Raw genomic sequence first — 23,558 nt, 5'->3', positions numbered from 1 at the left:
GCATCTTATTTTGACAGTCTTCTTGTAAATTCTGTGGTGGATTCTCTTAACACACTGTGCTCTTATTTTGAAAGCTGCATGTGTTTAGCGACAGAGAGTAAGTAGCTTTTTGTGATTAAAACAACTTTAACCACTACATCAAGACGTAGGAATGTTGCCAATATCATGATATGCATTTTTTTAACCATAAAAAAAAAAATACCGATATTATCGTGAACGATACGATATGGCACACCCCTAGCCTCTGCTAGTGACCAGAGCAGGTTATTGATAAATATGTTTGATACTGGTACTGGTACCAATGCCTTGATACCATACCGGTTCCTACAACATTACGGTGCAACTCACACTGTTGTCAAGCCTCTCAAAAAACAACAACACACACGTGAGCCCCAGCCAGTCACCTGCATTATTAGATCTCAGTACAAGCATGCTGCAGGCCTATTGGCTCACTGACACTGACAAGATTTACTTACTCCTTAGGCATTTAAAGTTAGTATTTAAGCAATTAGATCAGTGCCACAGAGCCCATCCCTAGAGAGTTGTATCATAGTTTGGTGTCTGTTACGAGCTGAAATTTGCTTCATCAGTGTGAGAACAATAATATTTTAAACTACCATTTTTATGGGCATGTTTTCACAGTTTACCATACATAGTTCTCACCCTCTTCAGCATCTGCATTCATGAGAAATGTTGTTGTAAAAATGCATAGTGGTATCTGTTGATTGTGTAGGACAATCGAAGATATCCATACTTTCTTTAAAAAAAACCTGTATTGATGCTAGAACAAGACCTATAAAGATATAGTATCATGTATTATATATTATGGACTGATGTTTGCCTACAAAGATATATTGCTATTGGAGTATATGTTGTCAGAACAGAACATGTAATGCAGGAAACAATCCTGGAGGAGATAAAGCAATGGTCTCTTCAATAAAATGATTTCATCTTTGTTGGCATCAGTCTCAAAAACCTATATTGGTCAGGCCCTAATTGATTTATCCCTATCTTGGTCACATGCCTTACTGTATGTTTTCCAAAATTAGTCAGACATATCTGCTATGTTACATTGATTTTGACTGCTGAATGAACCTTCATAATGAAAGAAAGCAACAGGCCAAAACTGAGGAAGAGACCAGGAGCAAAATGCATCATGATTGGGCTCTTTGCTCGTGTTTATTTTGCATATAAATAGTGCCAACACTGCATAGATGGCTGGTTCAGGAAGTTTTAGAGAAGACATCTGGCTGGGTCCAGACAGCAGCGAGGAGGACTGCACACATCAAGGAAAACATTCCCACATCCACTTTTTATTAATTGTGTCATGTCCTTAAGTCTGCTTGTCTGCCATTAACCCTATAAAGCCTGAACCGTGAAATAATTGCCAGAAAATTCTAAATTTTCAAAACTGGAGTGTTTGTTGAACCGGCTAACCTTTTTTTAAATTCAATATCAATTTGCATATATGAATTTAATTTGGATCATATTTGATACATCAGGTCTTTTTGTGCAATTTGTTGCTCACAATTTGCTTTTCTTGAACTAACATAATCATATTAAACCTAATATTTTTAACCAAATAAAACTTTGACTTTCCTTTTAACATTTTCCTCAAACATACAAAATCTTTTTTTCCCATATAAAACAACATCATACGTCTGCTGATATGAAGTTTTCACGCAGCAATGACAGATCCACCAGTGGAACCAGCAAATCATTTTTGTTACATCTGGTATTTTTGTGAAATTTGTTGCTCAGTTTTTTTTAATCTTCAATTCATGTATTCATTAGGTTTTTCAGGAAAAAAAAATATCACACTGATGATGTAGAGGTCTCAAAAACGTATGTATCAAATATGATACACTTGGCTTTATAGGGTTAAAAAGCCACTGATTCATTCATGAAAGACTGATTAGATCTTCTCTAATGTGATTTTACAGCATTTCATTGCCGTAACGAGTTAACCCTCCTGTTATGTTGCGGGTCAAATTGACCCATTTTAAAGTCTAAAACTCTAAAAAAATTGTTAAAATATTTTTTTTCGGGGATGAAACATCTTCTGCATGTCTTAATGAGAGTAATCAACATATAAAATAAGAAAACGGTTAATTTCACATATTTGCATTTTTATATTACATAGATACTAAGAGGTGACTCATGTTAATTTATCAACATCACTCAATAAAAGAAAAAAATAATAAATGTAAAATAAAATTTTCAAAAACTCAACATCCTATAAAACTATTGTATTTTATATGTAGGTCTTTCCAATGTACATAAAAAAAAAGTTTTAACGTGCATTTTCTATGAAAAACGAGTGAATTATCCTCATTGAACCCTGATCTGTGAGAGGTAAAGAACACCATGGCACTAAATATTGATTGAAATGGTTACTAATGGAGTTAATAATGAAATATAAACAATGTTTATTGGGATTTTTTAGTTTCTGACACCTTTGGATAATTAGACATTCTAAACACACTATTTTTATTCCTGAGAAACAAACATAATAAGAGGGTTAAGGAAAGTATGGGGTAAGGGTTAAAAGTTAAATTAAATCGCCAAGCATTGGAGGTCAGGTGAGAGAGAGCAGTAAAAAGTGTGTGCTGGTCTGCTGATGAGCAGTAAACAGACTTCAATACTTGCCTGCCAACTGTCTGATTGGCGAGCTGCTTCATCCGATTGAACTGCTTCTTCATTTTCGGTCCCTTGCCAGTCTCGTCTTCCGAAGTGAGGCTTCAAAGCTGGGCTTTGGTTTGTCATGAAGTTCACAGGGCCTCTCCCCGTTTTTTAATTCTCCAAGCTGTCGCTATGACAGGGAAAAACAAGCAGGAGCCATTGAGCCCAAAGCCAATTAAAACTAGTGTGTAGCCTCGCTAGCCCCTGAGCTAGCCTTCCCCAAGTGGAAACTCTAGAGAAAAGTTCCCGTTGGGGGCAACGGCATGTCCCGCGAGCCTCCTTTTTAGTGTGTTTCCGTACATTAAAGTCCCAGAGTAAGCCGCGACTCACTTTCACCGGCTCCGGCGGCTTTTCATGGCTCTTCTCGGTTGCTGTCTTGAGCCGTTAGCCGACGAGCTAACGTTACCGAGCTGGATAATCCTCGGCCGCTTTCTCCCAGAGCAGAGCGGAGCTCAACCTGCCTCTGGCTGCACACAGAGGAGAGAGAGGAGCAGCACACAGAGGAGAGAGAGAGGAGCAGCACACAGAGGAGAGAGAGGAGCAGCAGGAAGGAGCCAGGCAGCTGCCACAGCACCACCTCCCCCTGGACACTGACAGGAGCAACATGTCGTCACCCTGTTAAAATAATCGCCTAAGTCATTTATTTTTTTCAAGTTTTGCAAGGAACACAAAAAACTTCACACAAAAGTGTAACATATGACATTTATTGATCATTTCATTCAAAAAGGATGGATATTGGCATAGTAATAACACTGTGTGTAAATTATGTAACTTAAGAGAAATAAATGAATTTTTTTTTAATATGCCTTTGTGACTTAAGCAAGATATGGTAACACTTTATTTTGAAGGTGTCTACATAAGAGTCACACAAGCCTGTCAGAAACATGACATGACAAGTATCATGAGCATTAATGTTACTTCAAAGTGTCATTAATGTTCATGACACATCCCATGTCATGTTTATGACAGGCTTGTGTGACTCTTATGTAGACACCTTCAAAATAAAGTGTTACCATAGCTTGCTTAAGTCACAAAGGCATATTCAAAAAATTGTCATTTATTTCTCTTAAGTTACATAATGTGTTCATAATGTTTCTGTAATTTCCCAGCTTGGGATAAATAAAGTATATCTATCTATCTATCTATCTATGACACGCTCATGTCACTCTTATGAGTGTTCTTCTCTTATATATTGAATGGTGCACACTCCAAATTGGTTCAATTGAGGTTGCATAACTTATTTTACAAACTACACAAAGATCATCTCCAAACACTGAACTGTTTGGAGACTTGATTTGTAAATGCTTCTACATAAATTCATTATAAAGTATGCCAGACTGAAGACATTTGACCATTTCAGTGTGTTGATGTTGTGTAGATTAACAAGTGTATATTGTGTAGATAAGAATGACTGGGCACTTTCTGAACACACTGATTCATTTGAGATAAAAATAAAAAAAAAACAGAAAACAGATTTATCTTCTACTTTATTTCAGATGATTTCAAAGACAAAGTACCAGGAAAACATAGATTTTACTGGAAATAAGTATTATTATAAGCCCACAACCTTTTAGCTGTAAGGCAGTGAGGCTGTACTGACCCTTAATGGCATTCAACTCAAGTAACTGATAGCAGTAAAACGACCCAGACAGGCTGTTATCAGAGACCAAATGCATTATGCTTCTATAAGATCGAAGCCAGAGATCTTTATCCTTTCAGCTGCTCGTCAACTCCCTAATTACTGGTATCACAAAAATGCAATGTAAGCGTTACAATATTGGACACACATTTGAACAGCCACGGTGTGCCTGGTGCAGCCTGTATTGTTCTGCATGTGGTCTGCCTCAGGCTGTGCAGCTGTATGGTTTCTCCCTCGTGTGGATCCTCAAACAGATTTTTAATAAAGCTGCTGAAGTTTCTTCCACAAGTAGGACAATTCTGCCTTTTATGTGACTTTACACAAGCTGCATCAGGTTCTCTGAGGGATTCAGACACACTCCACAGTTGCCACAAAGGAATTCTTGATTATCTGAGGTGTCCTTAATGAGTTTGGCTTGGCAATGGCAGGATTTCCCCACGCAAGTACATGGAAATGTGGCTTTGAATTCTATATTTCACATGGGAGTTGATGTATGTCCTGTCACTGTTCTGCATCTTTTAATGTTTTCCTCTTCTGTAAAACTCCTTTTTTAAACCCCTCAAAGTGAGACAGTGTTTTCACTTGTATAATTCTTGCTGTCTTCACTCTTATTTTCAGAATGAAACAGATGAAAGTGGCTGGCTGATTTAGGCGCATATTTTACAAGTCTTATTACAAATTCTGAATTTGTTTAAGATACCTGGAGACAACCAGAGGAGTATATAACAGATATTAAAACTAATTATTTAAATGTGTAAGCAATTCAAAAATCAATGTGATCCTAAAGCAGTCTTCTATTAGACAGACTGTCTAAGGTTTATTTATTTAGAAGAAGATTACTTTATTAATCCCACAATGGGGAAATTCAACCTCTGCATTTAACCCATCCTTTTTTTATACACAAGTGAACACACCATGCAAGGAGCAGTGGGCAGCACATTACTGCGCCTGGAGAGCTGTGCAGGGGGGTCAGGTGGCTTGCTCAAGGGCACTTCAGTCCTAGAGCTGTCAATACCGGGATTCGAACCGGCGACTCTCCAGTTACAAGCCCGATTCCGAACCTTTAGGCCAAGGACTGCCCATTTATCATTATTTGTTTATTTATTTATCCATTTAATTATTGTTAACCATTGTACAAGTTAAGTAGCACATCAAGTACACAATTGTTAACGATGAAGTTAAAATAATTTATTCTATAGTTTAGCCATATAATGCTTTCCTTTTCTGCTTTTTTCTATTTTCTTTCTTTTTTTAAATAATAAAAAGTATGTTTATTATTAATATTTTATTATCATTATCAGTATGACATACTCTATAAGCACCCCCCTCCTTTTTTTTAATGATTATGTGTCAACACCTTTTAGAGTTGTAATTTTATTTTACTATTTCGTTCTGTTATAATACTGTTTATTTCCCTGACTATGGAAGTTATTATTTTAACGTTTTATAGTTACCTATTAATTTAGTTTTATCACTAAAACAATTTTTATTCATTTTTTTCCCTCCTGTGTCAATAACATAAAAGTATTAAAAACACATAAATGGAGTAGTTGAACTATCCTCATAATAAAGGCACAGATTTTAGCAGATAAAAAACTTGCCGGGGTTGCAGTATGTTTATTTTATTTGTGTGCAAAATGAGAACTTTTACAGCCAAACTTTTAATCTGAAAAATACTAACCGGAAGTATTTGCCATCTGGCCGGAAGTCGTCGTACATTTCCAGCAGCGAGTTGTTATTAGTCTGCAAAATATTACTTTCTCGTTAAATATTGCTTATTTTAGTTTGTTCGCTATCCATAACTATCAAGAAACCCGACTAAGCTCACAGGTTAATTCTTCTTCTTCCCTGTTTTGTTAAAAACACCCACCTGTCAAAATTGAGCTAGCCAGTTAGCCTGTTTTAGCTAGCCAGTGTAAAGCAGGTGGACGCGGTTATGCAACGCGTACAGTATTAATGTGTTTGATATATAACGTTGGCTATACAAGGACCACTAATGGCAGCTCGGAAACCCTTCACAGACTCGGATACCTCCGACGAAGCAGTGAGGGCGACCTGTGACGATGCAACTACATGTAAAAGGTAACAGCAGGACGTGCTGCAGCAAAGTTAATTATTTCACTTTACAACCATTTGGCTTGAAATGCATAATGTTAGGGTGAAGAAATTAAGGAGTTAATGCATACGGAAGGCCATGCTGCATGAAACAAGCTACGTAGTTACTTAAAGCTATATCGTCACCCTGTTAAAATAATCGCCTAAATCATTTTTTCAAGTTCTGCAGGAAACACAAAACACTTCACCAAAAGTGTAACATATGACATTTATTGATCATTTAAAAAAAAAGATGTAACAAAGGATGGCTATTGGCATAGTAATAACACTGTGTGTAAATTATGTAAGTTAAGAGAAATAAATGACTTAGGTAATTTTATGAACATGCCTTTGTGACTTAAGCAAGATATGGTAACACTTTATTTTGAAGGTGTCTACATAAGAGTCACACAAGCCTGTCAGAAACATGACATGACAAGTATCATGAGCATTTATGTTACTTCAAAGTGTCATTAATGTTCATGACACATCCCATGTCATGTTTCTGACAGGCTTATGTAGACACCTTCAAAATAAAGTGTTACCATATCTTGCTTAAGTCACAAAGGCATGTTCAAAAAAATGCCAAAGTCACATTTTATTTTGACTTAGGCATAAAAAATCCGCTTAAGTCACACACTTGATATAGGCCATTATCTGAAAGGGGTAAAATCACATGATCTGATCAACTGAGGATGTAGGTGATTTTACCATAGGTGGCTGGCGTCATGAGGAGATGATTTAGGCAAAAGAAAACAATTTTGACGAAACAATGACATAGGCGATTATTTTAACAGTGTGACGACATGTAATTGTGTAACGTAAGCTGCATGTCAGTTGAAATTATGAATTATGTTCAATAACAAACTAAAATCCCCAGAATCCCTTAAAGATAATTATTGATGCTTTGATACACAGCTACATAATATTGAAAATTTAAAAAAAAATCACCATTGAAATATTGGGGATATTTATCTGGATATCCCATTGTAGTCCTGAGGATCAGACCATCCAGCATGGAGCAGATAACTGCTCAGATCTTTAGAGCTCATGCCCTTTGTATAATCTTCTGAAATTATCGGGTAATTTTATGAAATAATAATGAAAAATGTTTTGTTTCATTAGTGCTTTAATTATGCATCTCATCTTATTAAATGTGTAATTGCTATTGTAGGTTTGCAACCAGTAAAAGCTACTGGAAGGACCCCTATATCCAGTATTTTGCAAGATCTGTTGGAGAGCGGAAGGCGCCTGAAATCAATAGAGGTGATACAGCTTTTTCTTTCACACACATTTTTCCTTTTATTCAAAGTAAGTCAATAGAGTCATGTGGAACAACTCATAATATGTACTTGAAAGTAGGGGTGGGCAATATGGCCCTAAAAGAATATCACGATATTTCAGGCTATTTTTGCGATAACGATATTCTTTACGATATTACGAAATACTTATAAAAGATAAAAAGATATAGAAAATATGTTTTTTTTTTAGTCTGTATAAATAAATAAAAATCTAAAATGTAGTGTGAAGTGCAAACCTCAACAGTTGCCAAATAAAAAAAAATGTAGGAGAAAATAATAAAAATAACCATTTAGGGGTTCCGGGGGCATATTTTAATGACATTTTGTGAAGGAAAATAAAGGTTCTTGTATGTTTTATTTCAGGCATCTTATTTTGACAGTCTTGTTAGTTCTGTGGTGGATTCTGTTAAAACACTGTGCTCTTATTTTGAAAGCTGCATGTGGTTAGCGTCAGAGAGTAAGTCGCTTTTTGTGATTAAAACAACTTTAATTGTTAGCTAATGTTAACTTTACGCCACTACATCAAGAAGTAGGAATATTGCCAATATCATGATATGCATTTTTTTTAACCATTAAAAAAAATATACCGATATTATCGTGAACGATACGATATGGCACACCCCTACTTGAAAGTTGCACCACAAGTCAGTAGTCTGCAGCAAGTCCCTAATACGCACCACACTGCAGAGTTAAAAGAATGTGTGCAGTGCATAAAGTAATGATGACTGTCTATTTAAGCAGCTATCAACATCTCACTTTACAATGTGATAAGTTAGCAGTAAATTCTCCCACTCACACAGTCATAATGTTTATAAGACTTATATAGGCTCCATATGTGTGATAGTGTTAGTATTTTGCATCCTACGTTGCAAAGCCACATTGCGCAACAGTTTTTTTTGCATGTGACGTAGACCAGGTGTATGTTGTCTCATTTACTGCCCCCTTATCCTATTTGACAGGTTACTATGCCCGCGTTCAAGGAGTTAACCATCTCCTCGATGCGTTTATAAGGAAAACAGAGTGTGACTGTCAAGTAATCAACCTGGGTGCTGGACTGGATACCACATTTTGGAGACTTAAGGTTTGCAACAAATGCAGCTCACTTGCAGGACTCTGGTCTAAATGTGACCCCATCAGTCTTATGCATTTAAACCTCTGTGTGTGTGTGTGTGTGTGTGTGTGTGTGTGTGTGTGTGCGTGTGTTATAGGATGAAAACCTCATGCCACGGAAGTTCTTTGAAGTTGATTTTCCAACAGTTGTGGCCAGAAAAATACACAATATCAAGTAAGACAACCATGCTGTTATTATACTTATTCTAATTATTGTTATAATGATAATCTGTGCATATAAACCTGGATATTTAAATAAATGTCTAATTTGAACATTAGTTAGTGATGGCTTTGGTATTGCAATGTGGACTTGAGACCTGAAGAGGGAGACAGAGCTCCACTAACAGCTGTTGTCCAAAAGAATTCAAGGAACAATGTAGTGTGTTTGTGCTGTAATTTTAATTATGATAACTTTATTATATATCGACTCTAAAAACAGCACTTACAAAGTGCTTTGACAGAGCTGAGGAAAAGCAGAAGGCTGAAGACAATATAACATTAGAAAACAGTATTGAAACAGTATTGGAACAAGAGCAAGTGTGTTATAAAAAGGATACACAAAGACAAATATGCAGAATCAAAGTGGAATTAAACAGTTAAGATATGTCAGTAAAAATAAATAAATGCAGAACATAATATAGGCAACAAAAAGAGGTAAAAGATGCTTTAAAAATACATGTATGTAAGTATATCTGTTATACACTCAAATGTTTGGGGTCACTTAGAAATGTCCTTATTTTTGAAAGAAATGCACTTTTTTTAAAATTAAAATAACAGACATACAGTCTAGACATTGTTAATGAGGTAAATGACTATTAAAGCTGGAAATGGCTGATTTTTCTCATGGAATATCTATTATATATTGTCAGCAACCATCACTCCTGTGTTCCAGTGGCACATTGTGTTAATCCACGTTTATAGTGTTGAAAGGCTCATTGGTCATTAAAACACCTGAGCATTATTTTAGCACAGCTGAAAACTGTTCTGTGCTGATTTGAGAAGCAATAAAATGATCCTTCCTCAGGCTGGTTGAGTATCTAGAGGTAAAGTTGGAGATTTTTACAGATCATGTAAACACTCAGATGTCAGGTTATCAGGTATACCTGTCTCACAAGGGTCACTGTAGAGCAGGGGTGTCAAACTCAAATACACAATGGGCCAAAATTTAAAACTTGAATAAAATCACGTGCCAACATTGAACAAATAAACCTTTTAATATATACCAAACATGTTTTGCTTTAACATTAAATATGCAACGCTTATAAACATACAATATATAAATAAATAGTGCAGACATGCAAAATCGAATTTCAAATAAAAAACACATCAATGTCATTCATTTATTAAATAATAAAATAAAAAAAAATCGTATGCCTCTTTTCTATTTGCATCCTTCTGATTTAAATATCAAAATAAACTTTTTCAACAGGTTAATAAATTCTGCCTTTCTTTTCGCCGTTTTTGGGAAGGGGTAGCTCGGAGACAGCTCTAGCTTGAGGTTGCTATGACGACTGTCACAGAGGAGCGTTTCTGGGTCCTGTCCTGATTGACGCGCCAAAACAACAGCAGGGCATTGTGGGATTTGTAGTATTAACTGTAAATGCGCCGTATAATACTGGCGGGTCAGCTTTTATAGTACAATAATTATCTAATAATTTGGTATTGCCTCTCGGGCCAAGTTTGTGGTGGTGTTATTTATTATGTGAAGTGTTTCTAATATAAGATAAGATATGACTTTAACTATCCCGCATTGGGGAAATTTAGTCGTCACAGCTTTCCCTGAGAGCATTTTGTATTTCACAGATATTGCGCTTTAGAGCTTTATCCCGCAGTTAAATAGGTTGTTGTATGTTGTAGTATGAACAATAAATGAAAAAAAAAATATTTACACTAGTGGTCAACAGTTTCTGGTCACCCAGACAATGTCTGTGTTGTTTTCCGTGAAAACAAACTGTTTTATTCATGAAATGAGTTACAAAATGAATCAAAAATATAATTTACAAGGGTGGAAATAATAATTTTAACCTGTACAAATCTCCAACTTTACCTCTAGATACTCAACCAGCCTGAGGAAGGATCATTTTATTGCTTCTCAAATCAGCACAAACAGTTTTCAGCTGTGCTAAAATAATGCTGAGGTGTTTTAATGACCAATGAGCCTTTTAACACTATAAATGTGTTTTAACACAATGTGCCACTGGAACACAGGAGTGATGGTTGCTGACAATATATAATAGATATTCCATAAGAAAATCAGCCATTTCCATCTTTAATATGCATTTACCACATTAACAATGTCTAGACTGTATGTCTGTTATTTTAAATTGTAATTTGATTATTTTATAAAAAAATAAGGACATTTCTAACTCACTCCAAACTTCTATGCGGTAGTGTATATACAGTACAGGCCAAAAATTTGGACACACACCTTCTCATTCAATGCGTTTTCTTTATTTTCATGACTATTTACATTGTAGATTCTCACTGAAGGCATCAAAACTATGAATGAACACGTGGAATTATGTACTTAACAAAAAAAGTGTGAAATAACTGAAAACATGTCTTGTATTTTAGATTCCTCAAAGTAGCCACCCTTTGCTTACTAGAATATAAGACATGTTTTCAGTTATTTCACACTTTTTTTGTTAAGTACATAATTCCACATGTGTTCATTAATAGTTTTGATGAATCTACAATGTACATAGTCATGAAAATAAAGGAAACACATTGAATGAGAAGGTGTGTCCAAACTTTAAGCCTGTACTGTATATGTAGTCTACTCTGTCATATAAATGTAAAAACATACTAAAAATAATATTGTAAAACTCATGAAGGTCAGCTTTTTTGCAGGACTGTTGTACGGTATTCACGTAAAATGAATGTAGTGTCGCTTAAGTTTATTGTTGACAAGCAGTTGGTTATACATTCTAATGATGTTTTTTCTTTTCTTTTTTACCAGGACAAAACCGCCCCTGTCCAAACCTCTCATCGAAACCCACTCCACAGACTCCTTACTGCTCGGTAATAAACAAGCATTATACTCCTTATGCTGGGTTTACACCAAACGATTTTCACAGTCCCAGACTAAAAACTAAAAGTCTTTAGTAAATCTAGTCCTAGTGTAAGGTATTAATCGGCGCTGTTTCTTATCAGTCTTTTCCTAGTCTTGGGATTGCGATCATATCAAACGTGTTTGATATGATCGCAAGTCGCAGTGACGTAACACAATCAACAACCAATAGATGAGCGGTTCCAGACCGGCAGTAAAACCACTTGGACAGGAAAAAGTAACATCACAATAATGTTAGTAAACTCAATCCTAAATACAAATATAGAGATGTAATATATTTACGGCCAAAAGTTGGATTTTGGGGGCGCTGTTTCGTAGTAAAGAGAACAGTAAGCAGACCCAGTTAAAATGAATAAATGTATATATAAATAAGTCATAAATAATTGATGATGAATGTGTGATTAACTAAATGAAAGTTGATAGAGCTGATAAGTATAATTATTCAATTAAACAAATTATAATTAAATAGGACATAAATGTATATCATGAATTCTTTTCTACAGTTTCCTTTCCTTTATTCTTCCTTATATCTATTTTTACTGTAAATAGTCAACTTTTCATGTCAGAAAAACAGAAATCCTTTTTCAGCTTTGTGAGGGCGTCTTCTCCTCTTCTTTTTGTTGTTGTTTTTTTTTTCAACACAAACCACTCCACACGCAAAAATTGCATGGTAGGTAAAAAAATGCTAAAGGAAATCTAGTTGTAGTCTTGTAAATAGTGACCCTGCAAGATTCACAGTCTTTGTAGAATCTCAGTCTGGGACTAGGCTGGGACTAAAAACTCTCAACACTTGTCTTTAGATGTGAGCAGGTGTGAGCTGATAGTCTTGCAGGAGTCTTTCCAAATCTTTTCAAAGTCTTCTGGTGTATAGGTAGCATTAGATGGCATAATGAATGTTGGGTTTAGGTGGGGTCAGAAAATATTTCTGTGCATATGTTCAGTATCTTTTTTTTGTTTGTGTTCACTCAGATGCTCACAGCCTCGACTCAGACCGTTACTGCATCATTGGAGCAGACCTCAGAGACATCTCAAACTTGGATGAAAAGCTGAAAAAGTTCCAGCTTAATCCAGAGTACGTGAAGATATATTTTCCTGATCTCGGTTTCATGCTTTCTACTAGTCGTGCTAAACATTAGACTAAGTCCCTCCCTCTGCTGCCCTCTGAAAGGTGTCGTTAGGTTTCTCTGTATGTCTATTAGAGATCCAAGAATTCAAGCTTATCTCTGTGTTTTTATGGAGAGCAAGGCTAGATAACAGTCACTATTTTTAGTGTGGCAATAATGGTGATGTAATATCGGACGTCTGGAACTGATTTGAAAGGATAAAACCATCCATGTGGACATGTAGAGTGGCTACTTTTTTGATAAAATATTGCTAAAATCATTCATCCTTAAGGATTACTTCATGTCGCGGGAATTGGATTTCCTGTTTATTACCGAGACCTGGCTGAGTGTTGGTGAATCCAGTGTCTTTTCAGAACTTTTACCTGTTGACGGCTGCTTTTTTAACTCTCCTCGAACGTCTGGCCGAGGTGGAGGAATTGCGACTGTTTTTAAGGCTACATTTACACGAGGACGGTCTGAACAGAAGACGCTAAAGTGGCGTCGCGTCTTCACTTTTTATTCCTCGTTTAGACGAGCATTTTCGGGAGGAAATCTGCGTGCATACGGTGACGCAAAAATGTGTGAAATTCGATTGTATGCAGCCAGGCGGCATCACTTAAAGCGATAAGAGCATCTTTGGGCATGTGGAAGTTTTCATGCCACACATTTTCATCAGCTACTCCTTCCACAAAGTTATCCACCATCACTAGATCTCCCAGGTCTCGTTCACAGCCGTCTGGCCTCCGACGAATTGCTGCATCCAAAATGTGATGGAGGTAATTACAGATCCTTCTCTGTTCACTAATACTATCTCTACATATCCTGTACATTTGGTGGAAAGACTCCTGTAAGTTTATTAGAGCTGCCAGAGCAGCTTGAAGGTCCGACGCATGGAAATAATCCCACGTTTGTTTATTTTCCTGTACTGGAGCATGTATGTGACGTAAACACATACGTGACGTGAGCAGATCTGAGCAGAGTTTTGCGTCTTGTCAGTGTAGACGGACACGCTACGGCGGAGCGGATTTAACTTTTCCACTTTGGAAGGTGGTTTCAGATTTTTGCGTTTTTAAGCCCCAAAAATGCCGTCACCGTCTAAACGAAAGGCACTTCCGATAAAATATTTTGTCGTTTTTACCCGCAAGTGTCCTCGTGTAAACGGGGCCTAAGAGTGACTTTAAATGTAAACAGTTATCGCCGTCATCCACGTTCACCAGCTTTGAACTCAGCTTGTTTGAGCTGGGGCGTCCGCACACGGTGCTGTGTGCGGTGGTCTATCGGCCCCCCAAAGACTTTTTAACAGACTTTTCTGTGTTTTTGGCAGATATCATGCCAAAATATGACCGGGTCCTTATTGCTGGAGATTTTAACATTCATGTGTGTTGCCCTGAAAACCCTTTGGCGAGTGACTTTTTAGACATCATTGACTCTTTTAACCTCACGCAGTGTGTACTGGGGCCTACACATGAACGTGGTCACACACTTGATCTGGTTTTATCTCATGGTTTGCCTGTTCTTAACCTGGAGGTCTGTGATGCTGTTTTCTCGGATCACATGCCTGTACTTTTTGAAGCTGCTGTTTGCCGTAACACAGTTAAACCTCGCGCTGCTGCTCGCAGATGTCGAGTCATTAACTCTTTCACTGCTGCTCACTTCTCTGCAGTCTTCAGTCAGAGCTGCATGATTCCTGAGTCTGTGTGTGACGACACAGAGTCTCTCAACTCTTGGTTCCTGGACACCTGTCAAACAGCTATAGACACTGCTGCTCCTTTGAAGTCCAGGCAACAGAGAACTAAATCAGAGCTACTAGAGGTGGGAATCACCAGAGGCCCCACGATACGATTTTATCGCGATTCTTGAGTCATGATACGATATTATTGCGATTTTAAGCATTTCGCGATATGGTGAGTATTGCGATACAATATATTGCGATTTTGAATTGAGAGGCAGTTTTGTCGGCTGGTTTCTCGGTAGCGATGATGTAGCCTTAGCTTTGGCGTCATCAGTTAATGCGATCTCAGGATGGTGCCGAGTTAGATGAGCCCGCAAGTCCGTTGTATTCCCCGAGTATTTTATTTTCATGCGGCACTCCTTGCAAACTCCATGTGTCATTTCTATCTCATTCGTCCCTTCCTTGTTAAAAAAAAATCCAAAATAAATCCACACGCTTGACATTAACGCCGACGGGGCTCTCCTTATTTATTATCGCCGGTGCCGCCATCTTTGTTGTACCAACTTCTTCTGTCACGCTGACGATCACCTCTACTGACCTCACCAGAATAATACTCAACAGCACCATCTAGTGGATCAAAAAAGCAATTGATTTCATTTTAAGTACCAAAGAATTCACTTCATTTTTTCCATTCATTCTGACAAAAAAGTATCGATACTTGGCGGCCATGAATCGATATTATATCGCCACGCAAAATATCGCGATACTATGCTGTATCGATTTTTCCCCCCACCTCTAGAAACTACCCGCATGGCCAGACAGGAGTGTCGAAGAGCGCAACAAAAATGGAAAAAGGACAAACCACAAGTGTCTTTTCAGATATTGAGGGATTGCTGGCGTCATTTCCAATCCACTGTAAGAGAGGCAAAAAGAAAATATTTCGCTGATATTGTTATGGTGAACCGTCATAAACCTTGTGTGTTGTTTAAAGTAATTAACTCTGCTCTTAATGCACCACCTACTGGATTTAATGCCTCTCCTGCTCTGTGTGAGAACTTTCTTCAGTACTTCACTAATAAGGTCGCCTCTACCAGAGCACTTATTTCACCTCCTGCTTCTGATCCTTCAGTGTTTGTACCCTACTCTGCTGTTTTTGACACCTTTGAGCCTGTGACTTTGCCCTTTGTGCAGGAGATTGTGTGTCATTTGAAGCCCTCGGGTTCGCCGGGTGACACTGTCCCGCCCCGATGTTTAAGGAGGTTTTTCCCACTGTTGGCCCATCCTGTCTCACAGTAATTTATAGCAGTCTGTCCTCTGGAGTAGTCCCTTTAAATTTTGAACATGATGCGGTGCAGCCTTTGTTAAAAAAAACCTGGGCTGGATCCTACTGTCTTGGCAAATTTCAGACCCATCTCTAAACTGCCTTTCATCTCTAAAATTCTAGAGAAGATAGTTTATTCACAGCTCATGGGCTTTTTAAATGCAAAAATTATTCTTGAGATCTTCCAATCCGGTTTTAAAACAGTGCACAGCACAGAATCAGCGCTTTTAAGAGTTTTTAATGACATCTTTTTATCTACTGACTCTGGTCATTGTGTTGTCCTGGTACTTTTAGATTTGTCTGCAGCTTTTGATACAGTGGACCATGAAATCCTGTTGGCTCGTTTGGAGCAGTGGGTGGGCATCAGTGGCACAGCACTGGAATGGTTCAGGTCCTACCTGTCACATCGGACTTTCTGTGTCAGCCTCGGTGACTCTGTGTCCTCCACTGCTCCTCTCTCATGTGGGGTCCCGCAGGGCTCTGTGCTTGGCCCACTTCTATTTTCCCTCTATCTACTGCCACTTGGGTCCATTTTCAGAAAACATGGAATTTCTTTTCACTGTTATGCAGATGACAGCCAAATCTATGTCCCCCTCAAAAAAGATGACTCCTACTGTATTGACCCACTCCTAAGGTGCCTACATGACATCAAAGCATGGATGTCCTCAAACGTTTTAATGAGAAAAAGACCGAAGTCATGGTCTTTGGTGGCTCTTCTGTAAAACCCCCCTTGGTTGATCTGGGTTCTTTGGCACAACATCATAAGCCAATTGTGAGTAATCCGGGGGTTAAAGTGGACGCTGACCTTAAATTTGACAGCTAGATCAAAGCTGTGGTGAAGTCCAGTTTCTTCCAGCTACGGCAGCTGGCAAAAATAAAACCACTCCTGCAAACACGGCACTTTGAGACAGTAATCCATGCCTTCGTGACCACTCGGCTGGATTACTGTAACGCACTTTATATGGGGGTTAGTGGGTCCTCCATTGCCCGCCTTCAACTGGTACAAAATGCTGCTGCACGTCTTTTAACTGGCACAAGAGTTTTTAAAAAAACGATAACTAACTGAAACTGTATTGCGTGGTTACAAAACTAACTAAAATTAAAGTCAAAATGTCCTTAGTTTTCGTTTTTGTCAACTTTTTTCTATTTGAACATGCAACACATGGTAAATATGTTTACTGAGACTGGGAACTAGAACCAAAATTCAAATCACCTGGAACTGTAAGAGTTAATAACCTTATTGGGGCTGAGATGGATAAACCAAAGGAAATAAAGGCAAAATTTATTATGATCTATTTGAATCTCGCATCCAACATATAGCCCATTACAAAAAAACTAAAACTAACACTAAAACTAATAAAAACTAAACTAAAACTAAGCATTTTCAAAAAATAAAAAATAAACTAAAACTGGAAAACTCACTCTAAAAACTAATTAAAACTAACTGAATTTGAAAACAAAAATTCACAACGAAATTAAAACTAAAACTAATGAAAAATCCAAAACTATTATATTCTTGATTCTCTGTTTGTGATTTTGTTTTGTCATTTCCATTACAAAGGTTTACAATACTGTCTGCTTATAACAGGGCAAATGCAACCTGAGGAAAACCCCTCTACTTCCACTACTTTTTTTAATTTCCCATAAATTCCTGCCAATTACCATGGAAAGTTTCCACCTTGAGTATTACAGGAGTTTCCAAACCTTAATTATTTGTTTTATTGTGAAGCTTGTCATCCTTTCAGTCCACTGAGGAAACTACAACCTTAAATGTTTTACGCTGGAGTTAAGTATCATACCAAGCCACATGTGTATTTTATAGTAATTGGACGGCACAGACTTCCTTTTTTCGCATGATGGGATGTTTTCTATGGCCCCAGCTCATAACTCTCACATTATTACCTGTATTTATCGAGGGAAGTTTGACTAAGAGTGAGGCACTCTGTTTCAGGAAGTTGCTTGATGCGAAAGTGTGAAGTTATGATCTTTATTGTTCAAGAGGGAGTATTTCTTTTGTACTAAGTAGGACCAGGAATGTAATATTCCTCTGTGAGTATGATGATTTCATAGTGTAAGTGGTAATAGTTCATAGAGGAAGAAGTCATGTTTGTCTTTTAGTTGATTAGCAAGATATCTCAAAAATGTTACAAATTTAAATGCAGTTTGGTGGAAAGGCAAAAGTCTCTCCTGATCTACTAACTGCAATATGTATTAACAGTTTCACTTTTTTGAGCTGTGTAACTGAATAAGACAATGTGTAATTTGTGTTTACTTTAATACTTATCTGGATCCAAACAGAAATCATAATATAAACAAAATGATAATGACTGATTTGGAGGCTTGTTTGGCTTTGTAAGAGCTACAGTTTCTCTTTCTAGTCGTGTTTGTAAGTTTACTTCTGTTCCAACTGCCAGATTACCCACACTGTTCCTGTCAGAGTGTGTACTGGTTTACATGACGCCCTCCCAGTCCTCCAACGTAGTACACTGGGCAGCAGAGACCTTCCACACCGCCATGTTCATCAACTACGAACAGGTAAGCCAGACACATGACCTCAAGGTACAGCCAGAGAACACAGGTGTTGGTTTCCGTTACACAAGAGACACCTGTTTCTTTAAAGCTCCTAGAGGGCCTCCTGTCGTTTAGCCATATGAATAGAGAATTTGATTGTTATACCCCAGTCTAGGGGGCCTAGAGCACAACATGAAAAGGCCCCATCTTCCCCATCTCCCAAGTAGCCACAAACAAAGATAAGTTTGAAGAATGGGTAAATATTTATTTACAAAGAGAACTTAGGTAAATACAAATATTCTTCAACTTAGGGGTGGACTAAAGCCAAAATAACAAACAAAACAATTCTATCTCAAAAATAAGAAATTTATCTGAAAAACCAAAAGATACAAAATCTTACCTCCCTACCTACTTAAACAAGAGAAAACGAGAAACAAAACCTGGCAACCCACCCTTACTACTCAAAACAAGGGAATTAAGTCCAAAACCACAAGTTAACTCAAAAGGTGTGAACCGGTTGGGAGAAGAGGAGGATGAGGAAAAAGCCTGCTGCCACTGACGGCCGCCACCTTGGCTCCATTTAAACCATGTGGTTCCGGCTGCAGCCAATCCCAGCACAGGCGTGGAACCTCTCCACCAATCGCACCGTGGCTATGGCACACCCCAATCTGCATATAAAAAAAGGAAAACAAAAACACAGGGCACACATACAAATGCATTTTGCTAAACAATAACTATAATATGACCACAGTCATAACATTGATATTTAAAAAAATATATTTTAGCAGCTTGCTTTCGATTTTAAAATGTTATATTTGAATGTACTTCTATATTTTTTCCCAAAAATGTTATCTGCTCGTTTTTAGCCTTAAATTTTTATATTTGAATGTAATTTTATATATGTCTCTTTTAAATGCTTTTAATGTTTTATGTAAAGCACTTTGAATTGCCCTGTTGTTGAAAGGTGCTACAGGTACATCTCAATAAATTAGCATATCATAGAAAAGTTTATTTATGTCAGTAATTCAATTCAAAAGGTGAAATAACACATTATATAGATCCATTACACACAGAATGAAACATTTCATGTCTTAATTCACCTAATTTCTTCTAATTATAATGATTATGGCTTACATTTTATGAAGACCTAAAATTCAGTGTCTCAAAAAAAAAATATTACAAAAGACCAATTTTAAAAAGTATGTATTTGGAAATGTTGGCCTCTGAAACATATATCCATGTATATGACTCAATACTTGGTTGGTGTTATTTGACTTGAACTCCTGGAAACGGACTTTTCCATCATATCCAAATGTATTGAGATGCACCTGTATACAAATTACATTACATTACATGTCATTTAGCAGACGCTTTTGTCCAAAGCGACCTACAATAAGTGCATTCAACCTGATGGTACTAGACATAGACCATAGGAATCAAGTAAGTACATAACTTTAAGAGCCAACTGTCATTGCTAAAGGAAATGTGAATACAAATAAATGTGATGTGTAGTACTAGATGTGTGTTTGAGCTTTAATAATGTAGCCTAACATAACTACTCACGTGATCCGTTTCCCCAGGTGAACATGAGCGATCGATTCGGCCAGGTGATGATCGAGAACCTGCAGCGTCGCCAGTGCACCCTGGCAGGAGTGGAGGCCTGCCAGTCCCTGGACTCTCAGGTACTCATTACTTCAGGCTCACAAGCTTAGTGTTTTTAGAGGATTTTTATGACTTTAGAGGCCTGTCGAGTCCTAAATGCAACATGGTCTCACAGAAATCCGTGAAATAGCCACGGATTTCGCTTAACTCAAAATCCGTGGAATAGCCACGGAATCGATCAAATTTCCGTGAAACTGACACGGATTTCGCTACAATGCAAGTTAATGACAGTCATATCCCGTGGCTATTCCAACATACAAAGTGATTATGTACATTCACTGAGTGAATATTTAGAAAATAAAACATATATTTCTCGCTAGAAATGTGATCAAAATCCATTTTTATGCAGAAATATAAAAAAATATATATAAATGTTTTCACTAAAAATGAGAGAACTGTCCACCATGTTTTTTGTTCTGACCGCTGGAACCTTGAAAGTCACGTGACTTGGAACAAACCAATAGGAAAAAATATCCATGGAATAGCCACGGGATATGACTGTCTTTAACTTGCATTGTAGCGAAATCCGTGTCAGTTTGACGGAAATTTGAGCGATTCCGTGGCTATTCCACGGATTTTGAGTTAAGCGAAATCCGTGGCTATTTCACGGATTTCTGTGCGACCAGGTTCCCTAAATGTAATGGTTTGAAGGTCTGTATTCTAATGTGTGTTGTTTGCAGAAGGAGCGGTTTCTGAAGGCGGGCTGGGAGCATGCTGATGCTCTGGACATGATGACGGTTTACAGCATGCTGCCGCAGGAGGATGTGGAAAGGTAATGTAGGCTTAAATGGTAAATGGAGTCCACTTATATAGCGCTTTTATCCAAAGAGATTTACACTACAGACTGCGCTCATTCACCCGTTCACACACACATTCATACTGGTGGCAGAGGCTACCCTAAACGGTGCCACCTGCCATCATTGGGAATTCATCCACACACAGATGAACACAGCATCGGGAGCAATTTGTGGTTCAGTATCTTGCCCAAGGATGGTCAGGGATCGAACCAACAACCTCCCGATCAGTAGGCGACCGCTCTACCAAACCAACCCACAGACTTAACATCACAACTAAAATACTACTTAGTACTCTATTGAACCCAGTTGTACAACACAGTTTTTTGAAGTGAGGTTGTATGAGGGACTCACCCAAAGTCAGTGCGTTACTGCAGTAGATAGTAAATAGACAGTAAAACAATCCATCCTTTTTTTTCATACAAAGAATAAAAATAGACCTTCTGTTCCCTATAAAGTGCAGCATTAAGTGCGCAAACATTTTTTATGGGTTAAATTAAAGAGTCTGTGATGATCCTTCAATTATGAACATAGATCATTCTCAACGCAGCTTCTATCTGTGTGCTCACTTTACTTCTCAAACAGGGAGATTGTCAAAATAAAAGCGTTTATGTTTAAAGACAGCGATATGCATCCGTGTAGTTGGAATTATTCACAGATGAACTGATATATCAACGTATAGTTACAACCTCACTTAAAAAAAACTTTCCTTTAAATTGAAAGAAACAAAATAAGTCCCATTTTCACCTAAGAAGAAAGAGGGAAAACAAGCTTTGGTGTTGGTACATAAACTGAAAACACGGCATAATTATCATCATTCTATATAAGTTGTCAGAGGAGAAGTCTCAAAAACATAGTGTGCCAAACCTTAGAGATCTACACCAGAAAAGCTGAATAAAAGACACTTAACGCTAAACAATATGAGCTTAAAAAAGTGAGTGTGTGCTGCTGGCTTGTTGCTTTTAAAGCCCACTTCTGTGTACGGTCCTGTATGAAAGATCAGATTCCTTTTTTTTAATACTTTATTGCAAGGCTTCTTACTTTCACAAACATAATGAGTCATTTCATTTTCTTTACAATATTGTACCTTGCACCCCCCCACCCCCACCCCTTTTTTTCAAGGAATATATTCACAAAGTAAATAACAAAAACATAGGGTAAACAGACAAACATATATACAAGGCAAACTGGTATTCCCCAAATGAGGATCTCTAAGAAAAGAAATAAACAACAAACTAATGACAGGAAAAAAAAAAAAAAGTAATAATATAATGAAAAAATAAGCGGTGGTGCATGTATGCGTGTTCATGAATCTGTGTGTGTGTGTGTGTGTATGCATGTAAGTGTTCATGTTGGGGAGGGGACCATTTAGTTCATTCATTTGATTAAATATTTCCACTGTTTTTACCAGCCTTTCTTTACAGTATAACTTGTTTCAAATATGTATTTGTTCCCTATTTCTAAAAGTTAGTTTTTCCATCTCTAAACTTTGTTCTGCTGTTAATACCCATGCTCTTAATTTTGGTGTATTTGATTGTTTCCATGCTTTAGTCAAAGATCAGATTCCTGAACAGATGATGAAACCTTTTTTTTTCCCAGAATTGAGCGTCTGGAGTTCCTGGATGAGAGGGAGCTGCTGCAACAACTGCTTCAACACTACAGCATCTGCTGGGCCACCAAGGACAAACTCAACCTGGGTAAAAAAACCACTTATGTTACAGAGGCATTAAAACTGTAACTAACTGTAGGAAGACAAGTGAAATTATGACTGTTCAGGTCATCTGCGACAACTTTGGCGCCACGCTGTCCTTTACTTTATTTACTTTGTGTTAGTAATATGGGTTAAACAGTTCATATTTCCAGCCATCCTCCCAGTTTGAATGTCCACTGTGGTCATTTACAAGAACAGGTCACGTTGTGTTTCCTCAGGTCTGTCACAGTTGGCATTTTGATTGTGAAACCGCCCCGCTGCTGGACATGATTTACACGTGCGTACGCCAAAATCAACAGCAGGAGAAGAAGTGGGAGAGGAGGCTTTGGGAAAGAGGAAACCAATGTTCTCCACCAAGTCCTCGTCTGGGAACCGTTCTGGTGCGAAAACCCCCGACGTCAGCAGAATGTGAGTTGACGAGCGTCCTCCGGAGGTCTCGAAGGTAAAAGATGATTAGGCTGAGAACTGTGAAGAGGCGTGTCTCTACACTGGCACTCAGTTACCAACTGAAAGAACGGATCAAGTTTGTTTTATTCATTTTCTTTCAGATATTTGTCTGCGACCACTTAAAAATCCGGTTTGGAAAATCCGCTCACCTGTGCTGGATAAAATCATTTCAGCTGTCATATTTCTGTTTTTTTAATGTTCCATTTTGATTTTATTTATTCATCAATTGTACTTCGAGACTCATTTTCTTACAATACAAACACGCATGCAATAAAACTAGTGTCAAACTTACATCGCAACTGCTGGTTAATTCACATTTGACCATAAAATGTTTTCTATTATTAAAACATTTTTCAAAGGACATGACAGATTAGTTTGTGACAGATTATATTTGATGAAGGCTGTTAAAGCACAGTTGAATAAAAAGGTCCTTTTGTGTAA

The 23,558-nt window shown here is 37.6% G+C and overlaps 2 protein-coding genes across 5 annotated transcripts in view; one reads left to right on the top strand and one right to left on the bottom strand.

Moving 5' to 3' along the window:
• The window catches only part of arhgap17a (Rho GTPase activating protein 17a), a 48,162-nt gene extending 44,986 nt beyond the window's left edge, over positions 1–3,176 (bottom strand). For 3 of the 4 annotated variants that reach the window (XM_059324348.1, XM_059324349.1, XM_059324350.1), the window contains exon 1: positions 2,650–3,176. In XM_059324348.1, the coding sequence (XP_059180331.1) occupies positions 2,650–2,702 (53 nt within the window). In that variant the 5' untranslated portion in view covers positions 2,703–3,176. The remainder of the gene's footprint in view (positions 1–2,649) is intronic. The other variant, XM_059324351.1, reaches the window with a different exon arrangement.
• A 2,840-nt stretch (positions 3,177–6,016) lies between these two features.
• Positions 6,017–23,558, top strand: lcmt1 (leucine carboxyl methyltransferase 1). Its single transcript, XM_059324356.1, has 11 exons — positions 6,017–6,403; positions 7,590–7,681; positions 8,676–8,797; positions 8,925–9,001; positions 11,786–11,847; positions 12,866–12,968; positions 18,407–18,527; positions 20,084–20,185; positions 20,846–20,937; positions 22,559–22,656; positions 22,889–23,558. Exons 1-11 carry the CDS (start codon positions 6,318–6,320, stop codon positions 22,909–22,911), a joined length of 978 nt encoding a protein of 325 aa, XP_059180339.1. The 5' UTR covers positions 6,017–6,317; the 3' UTR covers positions 22,912–23,558.

The sequence above is a fragment of the Centropristis striata genome, chromosome 21 (genome assembly GCF_030273125.1).
Source record: "Centropristis striata isolate RG_2023a ecotype Rhode Island chromosome 21, C.striata_1.0, whole genome shotgun sequence".
Lineage (NCBI taxonomy): Eukaryota > Metazoa > Chordata > Actinopteri > Perciformes > Serranidae > Centropristis > Centropristis striata.
Note: the sequence above shows the minus strand (reverse complement) of the source record. Positions and strands in the feature narration are given on the sequence as shown.